Source organism: Chlorocebus sabaeus, chromosome 1, assembly GCF_047675955.1.
Source record: "Chlorocebus sabaeus isolate Y175 chromosome 1, mChlSab1.0.hap1, whole genome shotgun sequence".
In the NCBI taxonomy this organism is placed as follows: domain Eukaryota; kingdom Metazoa; phylum Chordata; class Mammalia; order Primates; family Cercopithecidae; genus Chlorocebus; species Chlorocebus sabaeus.
In genome coordinates, this window is record NC_132904.1 from 120,246,480 (window position 1) to 120,255,499 (window position 9,020).

The 9,020-nt window shown below is 38.0% G+C and overlaps 1 protein-coding gene across 1 annotated transcript; it reads right to left on the reverse strand.

The window, feature by feature from the left end:
• Positions 1-1,075: 1,075 nt before the first annotated feature.
• On the reverse strand, positions 1,076-3,508 carry LOC103248728 (olfactory receptor 8B3). Its single transcript, XM_008021328.3, has 2 exons — positions 3,384-3,508; positions 1,076-2,042 (listed from the first exon to the last, which is right to left on the reverse strand). Exon 2 carries the CDS (start codon positions 2,023-2,025, stop codon positions 1,084-1,086), a length of 942 nt encoding a protein of 313 aa, XP_008019519.2. The 5' UTR covers positions 2,026-2,042; positions 3,384-3,508; the 3' UTR covers positions 1,076-1,083.
• Between the last annotated feature and the right edge of the window lie 5,512 nt (positions 3,509-9,020).

Below are 9,020 nucleotides of genomic sequence, written 5' to 3' on the forward strand. Positions count from 1 at the left end.
TAAATAGGCCCACAAAATATTTGTAGAAATATAGTTTATTAACATTAATATACATTTCTTATGATAAACCACATTGGATAAGGAAAAGGTTGTATAAAATATTTCTGCTAATTTGATGTGTAGTATTTACCTATAAGGAGTAAAAAAATAACATTTACAGTAGGAACTACATGCTTTTTTCAAAATTGTCAGTGCTGTTTTAGATAGTAATAAATGAAAGTTTTGTAATGTAATCTATATTCCCCGTTATTGGAATCCTGAGGTGCAAATGTATTATTTCTGTAATCATCCTCTGTTAACACTGACTTTGGCAATAAAAGGTGGAGATACACATATTCTTTGCTATATCAAATGGACTGGACTGATAGAGGTTCTCAGAAGCAAACGGCATGTGGTACAAATTTTGCCATTCTCAAAGGGAACAAGAAAAGTCAGAATAATAAAAGGAAAAATGGTGAGAACATAGAACAAAAGGACAAGATCACGGGGATCTGATTCTGCTTTATGCTACCTACATTTGTAACAGACACATTTCATTAAATCCAGCTGTCTATATCTGTAACAAAGTTGATAAAAATAAGAATGCTTCTATCATATTTGGCACTTCTGTGTTTAGGTGAGAAAGCCATGACTTTGACATTTTTATAATTCACGAAATTTACCATATTTGTCCAGTTAAGAGTAGCCCAGGAGAGAGGAAGGGTATAAAATGATAATGAAAAATATCAGTACATTATGTTCCTTTTACAAATATGCCGTGACCTATTTAGTAAAATTGTGAGAAGTGCCAGAGATGCAAAAACAAAAAAAAAGAGACAAGATGATTGCATAAGAGAAATGATAAGACAAGTTTATTAAATCACACTTAACATCATCTGTAGAAGCAACAAAATCTCTTCATGAAAAACCTAATGTAAATGACGAGTTAATGGGTGCAGCACACCAACATAGCACAGGTATACATATGTAACAAATCTGCACGTTGTGCACATGTGCCCTAGAACATAAAGTATAATAAAAAAAAGAAAAACACTAATAAAAATTTGAAGTCCTTCAATTGCTTTACATTATTACTGCTTCTAATTAGAATATCTTTCTTCTCTGAATTTTAATCAGAGCTTTCCTCAGTGCAACTTTGACATCCTTGTTCCTCAAACTATAGATCAGGGGATTGAGCATGGGCACCACATTAGTGTAGAAAACAGAAGAAACTTTTCCCTGCTCCGTAGATCCAGGAGAATATTTAAGATACATGAATGCTGCTGACCCAAAAAACAGAGACACAGCAATGACGTGAGAGCTACAAGTACTAAAGGCTTTTGATCTTCCTTGAGTGGATTTGATATGAAGAATGCTAATGACAATGAAAACATAAGAAATGAGGATGATAAAACTGGGTACCGTGATATTAATACCCACAACGATGAGAACCACCACCTTGTTGACATAGGTGCTGGTGCAGGAAAGCTGGAGGAGGGGGAGTATGTCACACAAGTAATGGTTGATGATATTAGCACTGCAGAAGGTGAGTCTAAGCATGCAGCTGGTGTGGGCCGTGGCTCCAGCCAATCCCATTGTGTAAGCAGCAAAAGTTAGCATAGAACAGACCTGATGGGACATGGTGACCTTATACAGCAATGGATTACAGATGGCCATGTAGCGATCATAGGCCATTGAGGTCAACATGTAGCATTCAGAGATGACGAAAAAGAGAAAGAAAAACAGTTGAGTCATGCACCCATCATAGGAGATAACATTCTTTTTTGATACAAAGTTCATTAGCATTTTGGGAGTGAAAACAGAGGAGTAACAGATATCAATGAAGGAGAGATTGAAGAGGAAATAGTACATTGGTGTGTGGAGGTGACAATTTTGGCTAATAAGAGTGATCAAGCCAAGGTTGCCTACTATGGTGACAATGTAGATCACTAGAAACAGGAAAAAGAGGGGTTGCTGGAACTCCGGACAATCTGTTAATCCAGCAAGAATAAATTCAGTCACTAAGGAGTTATTGTTAGCCAGCATTTTTTGTCTTCAAAACTCTGGGAAGACAAAAGAAAATTCCATTAGTAGGGAACACAGATTTCTTTTTACAAAATCTCATTCATGAGGAGGGGACTCAGGCTGTAGGAATTTGGGTGAGTTCCTCTTTGTTTCATGGGGTCTGAATGTGCTGAATGTACTGCCACACCCACTCCTCAACATTTCAGTCACTGTCTTTTGTCTGCACAGGGTGAATGTGACAAACAATTGCTCCGGTCCTTACTAGAAGACAGAGAGGTGAAGTAGCTGAGGCACAGGCCTACCTGCTGTTGAGCTTGGGTTGTGTGGATATGTCTCATCTCCCTCGCTTCCACCTGGCCTTTCACTTCCTAGTTTCTAGTTTCTTTTTTTTTTTTTTTTAGACAGAGTTTCACTCTTGTTGCCCTGGCAGGAGTGCAATGGTGGGATCTCGGCTCACTGCAATCTCTGCCTCCAGGGTTCAAGAGATTCTCCTGTCCAGCCACCTGAGTAGCTGAGATTACAGGTGCATGCCACCACCCCAGCTAATTTTTGTGTTTTTAGTAGAGACGGGATTTCATCATATTGGTCAGGCTGGTCTTGAACTCCTGACCTCAGATGATCCACCCGCCTCAGCCTCCCAAAGTGCTGGGATTACAGGCATGAGCCACCGCGCCTGGCCACTTCCTAGTTTCTCCTTATGTTTCCATTATTCTGCTAGACACTTCAGTTTCCTTGTGATGACCACCAGGTAAGGGAGGATTCCTTTAGGGCAGAGACCATGCCGATATTCTGTTTCCAAAACAAGGGTCTCCTATAGGGTTTCCAGATACCTTACTGTAAGAATCCATGAAGTCACCAGGTGATAACAGAAGACCCTTGGTAGTTGAAGCCTTATGATTCACCACACACAAATCACATAAGTGTTTCTGCACATTCTCCTCTATTCCATCCTAGCTAGACAGAGGATGAAGAAAGGAAGCTGAATGTGCTTTCACAGGTCTTTGTAGGACAGCATGAGAGAAACATAATTAATTTGGGTACAGTCATATTAGTTGTTAAGTTTGTAAAATTTTACCAAATTGGTATTTTTATGACACTTAAACTCTTCTATATGTATAGCACCTGTCAATATATTTTTTAATTAAGACACAAATCTCTCCTTTCCTGACATTCCTCTGTTCTGGATGTTTCACTTATAACTGCTATTGCTATCTTGATTACCAGGCTAAAAATGAATCCAACAGAGAGAACAATGTGAGAGAAATGCAAGCCCTAGAGTCAGAGCTCCATACCACTAAGTTTCTTGCTATTGAATAGAATTCTTTTCCCCATTTTTCAGCAACATCCAGGAGGGAGAAATAGAAGCTTGATTAACTCACCTCCCTTCCACTGAGAGAACTCAGTGCTGACCCTTGATGTGTGTTTCACCTCCACTGCCCTAGAGGAAGAACTGGCTGTGAAGTATCTATTTTGACCAGATGTAGTCAAAGAATCTTCTTCTCCCTTCACTGGTAAAAGCGTTGAGCATAGATCTCAGACTCTGAATGTTCTGGAAGTCATTTTGAGGTGTAGGTCAAACTATTATTTATAAATTTGCCAAGAGGTTTTGTTGGAAAACCGGACTTCACACCAGAGCTACCATGTCATACAGCACATGGCATTTGCTCAAGGCTTATCATTCTTTTGGACCTGATTAGATATCCAGCAGCAGGTCTCTCAGGACCTCCCCTACCATGACACACTCTGCAGGGAAGGAATTATATGCCTGTGTTTACAGCCTAAATTGTTGTAGTAGATGTAAACTTCTCATCAGGGATTATGCAATCCATAGGGCATGGAAGAAAGAGCCTCTGCTCTCATGTATAAAGATGTAAATGTAATGATTGTCAGAATTTTTGCTAATTATAATCCTAGGTAGTATATTAGCTTTAACAGCAATGTATGTATAATTTAGTGAAGTTTATTATTATGCTCATTTTTAATATTGAGTGATTTTAAATAATCCATTTTTACTTTTGCATCCTTCATACGCAGAAAGAAAAAGGATACTTTAAATTGATTTCAGATTTTTTAAATAAAAATTTTGTTAACAGAATTAACCTTTATTTCATAAAAATGTATTTACCTTGGGTTGCTCTAATTCAACATGTCTTTGCCTTTCGGGTTAAAATCAAATTCATAAGAAAAATCAGTATTCAGGGGCCCTCATTTCAAGACAGTGTGACTTCAGAATTTCCCTGTAGGTAGGAATTTGTGCTTGTGAGAAGGCATGTATTTTTTTTTTTTTTTACCTTTTTACTTTAAAATTACTAGAATCACAAGAAGTGGCAAAAGTCATACATAGATTCCCTTGAACCCAGTTTCCTCACATAGAGACATCTTCCATGACTATAGGACAATAGCAAAACTAGGAAATTGACATAGGTTCAATAATGTTAACGAAACTACAGACCTTATTCAGTAGTTTAATATGCTTGTATGTATGTGTGTGTAAATCTGTGCAATTCTATCCCATGTACATATTTATGTAACCACCACCTAAGTCAGGATACAGAAGTCTTGTCTTTTCTTTTTTTTTTTTTTTTGAAACAGGGTCCTACTCTGTTGCCCAGGCTGGAATGCATTGCTGCAATCACAGCTTACTGCAGCCTCAACCTCCCAGGCTCAATAGATCTTCCCACCTCAGCCTCCCAAGTAGCTGAGATTACAGACATGTGCCACCACCATTGGATAATTTTTATAGAGACAGGATTTCATCATGCTGCCCAGGCTGGTCTTGAACTCCTAAGATCAAGTGATCCACCTGCCTTGGCCTCCCAAAGTGGTGGGACTACAGGAGTGAGCCACCATACCGAGCCAAAAATGTCCATCTTAAAAGAGATGTATAAATTTTTATTTTTTTATTTTTTATTGGTAATTATGTTATATATTTATCGGACACAATGTGATGTTTTGATAAATGCATACATCATGGAATTATTAAATTAAGGCCATTAACATACCTATCAACTCACATACTGATTTTCTGTAGTGCAAACACTTACAATCTACTCCCTTAGCAATTTTGAAATGTATATTGCATTATTATTAACTATACTCTCCAGTCAGTGCAATAGATTTCAAAAACGTGTACCTCCTTTCTAAATAAAACTTTGCACCCTTTAACCAACATCTCCTCATTCCCTTCACCCCTAGCCTTTGGTAACAGCGATTTTCTTTTTCTTTTATTATATTTACTTATTTAAAATAAATAAATTAAATAATAAAATAAATAAATAGATTAAATAAAATATTTATTTAAAAATATTTGAGACCAGGTCTCACTCTGTCACCCTGGCTGGAGTGGCACGATCTTGGCTCATGGAAGCCTTGGCCTCTTGAACTCGAGCAATCCTCCTACCTTAGCCTCATGAGTAGCTGAGACTACAGGCGCCTGCTACCACACCCAGCTAATCTTTTTTATTTTTGTAGAGACAGGGTCTCACTGTTTTACAGGTTGGTCCTGAACTCCTGGGCTGAAACAATCCTCCCACCTTGGCCTCCCAAAATGCTGGGATTACAGGTGTGAGTCATCACACCCAGCCTAATTTTAAAATTTCTATAATTTTTATAAGATAATATTCCAAAAATATATATATTCATAATTATTAATGAAAATTTGTACTTTCTTTTGGAACATAAATTCTTCACATCAGGCTTTGTGCTAGAAATAGTTATTTGCAATGCTTTTCAAGAATTTTTAATGAAGGTATCTCTAATTTCTTTTATAGTCACTGTTTTAGTTCACATTGACCTGCTGTAAGAGAATACCTAAGACTGGGTAATTTAAACAGAATTTTCTTGGCTAATGATTCTGGAGGTTGGAAAGTCCAAGATTGAAGTGTCAGCATCTTGCAAGAGTCTTCTTGTTGTGTTATCACATAGGGGAAATACAGAGAGACAGTGCGGGGTGGGGGGGGGAGAGAGAGAGAGAGAGGAGAGAGAGAGAGAGACTGGAGCTGAACTCATCCTTTTGTAAGGAACCTACTCTTGCTATAAAGGCATTAATCCATGAGAGGAGAACCCTCATGGCCTAATCACCTCTTACAGGTCTCATCTCTTAATACTGCTACAATGGCAATTACATTTCAAGATGCATTTGGGAGGGGACAAACAATCAAAACACAGCAATCATCATCAATGAGAAATTATATACAAAAAGTGGTGAGAGTTTTCAATAATTTGTACCACCATTTAGAACTTTGCAATTGAAATCAGAGTTTAAAGAGTTTTTTTCCTTTCTTTGGCATATTTAATGTTGAATCAGTTTGGAATCAATTTCACTTTTTTTATTTCAAATATTACAAAACAACAAAGAAGTTCTAATTTGTAGAAAGTGTATGCATTGTTAGAGTAACCACATTGCAACCAGCTTAAATGCCACCAAAAGGCTCCATCAGCTGCTATAAGAGAATATATGGACAGAAGTATCTGATCTAGGATACTTGGACAGAAATATCTGATCTAGGATACTTGGACAGAAGTATCTGATCTAGGGCTTCTGCCTGGAGCAGTGGCCATAGGATTTCTGGCCTGGTCTCCCACCACCACGGAAGGCAGTACCTAAGGGGGAGCACTGTGCTTCTTGGACACCCGAAACAAAAGCTCCATCAGCAGCTCCACAGGTCTCTTGTCCACAATGGTCTCTGTCCTTCTCTCCATGTGACAGCTGTAGCTGGTCTCCAAGTGGTGAAGTGCCTCTTTGGTCAGGCTGTGAAATAGAACAGTGAGTACCTAACTTGGCCACCTGTTCTTGCAGCTGAGCAAAGCATACTATCAGATACTCTCCACCCTTTCCCTCCTGAGAGCATCTTTTTAGGTTCTGTAGCCTCTGCCTTTCACATATATTCTTATAGGGTTTCTACATGAATAAAACTTTCTTCCAATTAAAATTGTATTTATACAGCTGGTACAACAGAAGGATAACAAGGATGTATGACAGTACCCCTATCTTCAAGAAAGTCACCAATTTGCAGATACAATACTTCCAAATATCCACAAGTTGGTTTTTAAAATGCGTCATATTCTAAAATAGTCTTACTTCAAATCTTGAATTATATTAGTTTTTAAACCTACATTTGAATATTTAATCATTTCAGTTTTATGTAAATTATAGCTTTAATTTTAAAAATTGAAAATTTTTGCCAGGATGATGAAAAGAGTAGACCTGTAAAATAACTCTGTTGATTCACAGCAGAACTAAGCATTTTGCTGACTTATCCTCCACCAGGGGGTGCTGGTGACACGGATATCATATTCAGACTGCAAGGTACATGCCAAACCTGCGACTCATATTTCACTTTTGTTAAGTACCAAGGAGGTAGTCATGGATGCTGAGCATCTTTGCTTGTCTTTTGTAAAATGTGAAGTTTTTAAAGATGTGCTGTCGAGCTAAACTTAGATCAAACCATTTTAAGCTATTTAATCAGGCATCTTAATGGATGTAGGAGAGAAAACGGTAGAGGCAGTTATGAGGCCTTCAGATTTCTGCATGGTAGAGTAAGAGTTTTAAACAAATCCATTACAATAACGTAAGTTTACCTAATAAATGTATATAAATGATGCTTCATTCTTACAGCAAATTTTTTAGTCAGATGTAAGTAAAGATCTTAACTGGTATAAATACATTCTAAAGCTGTTCTTACAAAGCAGTCCTTTCAGCTTTCTCAAAAGGTAGTAGTATCTTCTGACAAAGATAAAAATTGCACACATAGGGAAGCTTATTCTCCGGAATCAGATATGTCCTTTAAGGAGTATTTTTCCTTGAACCTTTTGAGAAGTAGAAATGGATTTTCTTGTGAGTAAGCCACAAAACATGAAGATTTTGTAAAGATTCCTTTTCTATGATTTGTGTTATAAATAACTCATTTTTTTCTGTTTCCAAATATAAAAACATATTATAATATGTAACAGACTTTTTAAAGTACACCTGCAATTCTAGAGATTGTGTCTTGCTTCACTAAGGAGCCTTGTCCCAAATCTCTGCAGCCTCACAATTTCTGGAAATAATCACTGTAATATAAGAATATGATGAAATGTTGCTTTGTAGCAGACTTTGTTTATCCCATTCTAAAATCAAACCTTTCTAGGGCCATGTGCATTTTTCTAGTTTCACATCAACAACTAGTCCATTATCTCTCAACTACAAGCATCTTGGCTGAGAACATTATTCCCACAAAGACCCCACTTCTAGGTTCTTTGACAAAGATGTAAAAGAAATATAGCTGAATTGGCCATCCCACAAAGGAGATGATGTTCCTCTCTGAGATAAAGCCCATCGAAATTTTTGTGGTACAGACAAATGAATAGCAGACATCAATGAAGGATAAAGTGAAGAGGAAAAAGCGCCTGGGGGTATGAAGGTGAGAATTTAGGGACATGAAATTATGTTCAAATTCTCCCCACAGGGACCACATTAAGAATGAAACACGGGGGCAACTGGAGTTTGTTAATCTCACAAGGATGAACTCAGTCACTGAAGAGTTATTTTCTACTGCCATTCATTTCATGATAAGAACAGAAGCAGGCAATAACATTAATGACAGGTCCTCCCTCTTTGTCCCTAGAGGGAGAGCTGGATCTGCTGGTTTGTCAGCTCAGGGTTACAGCAAGGCATCCAAGGAGGCAGACTTCCTAAGGCTGTCCCCCACGACTTGAAAGTCCAGATTGTCCTTCTCTCTTCTCTCCCTCCCCCATGTCAGTTTTTGTAGGTCTCTAACCAGAGAAAACTGCTTGTAGACCTTTTGCAGTTTCAGCACTTCCTCCATCCAGCCAGGGCTGTCTCCAGAGTATTCCTTTAGAATCTTTGATTTATGGGCTTGGAAGGAAATTGGCAAGACAAAGATGATTTAGACATTCGTCATTTTTCCTAGAGACCCTACCGATGCTAGACCTCGAGGGCCCTTCTTTCCCATTGTCTTGAAGGGGGCAAATCTGATGATGCAGCAGGCAAGAGCCATCAGCACAGTCTTCAGTCT

Coding starts and splice junctions, on each gene's coding strand:
- LOC103248728 (XM_008021328.3), bottom strand. CDS start 2,025: ATGCTGGCTAACAATAACTCCTTAGTGACTGAATTTATTCTTGCTGGA.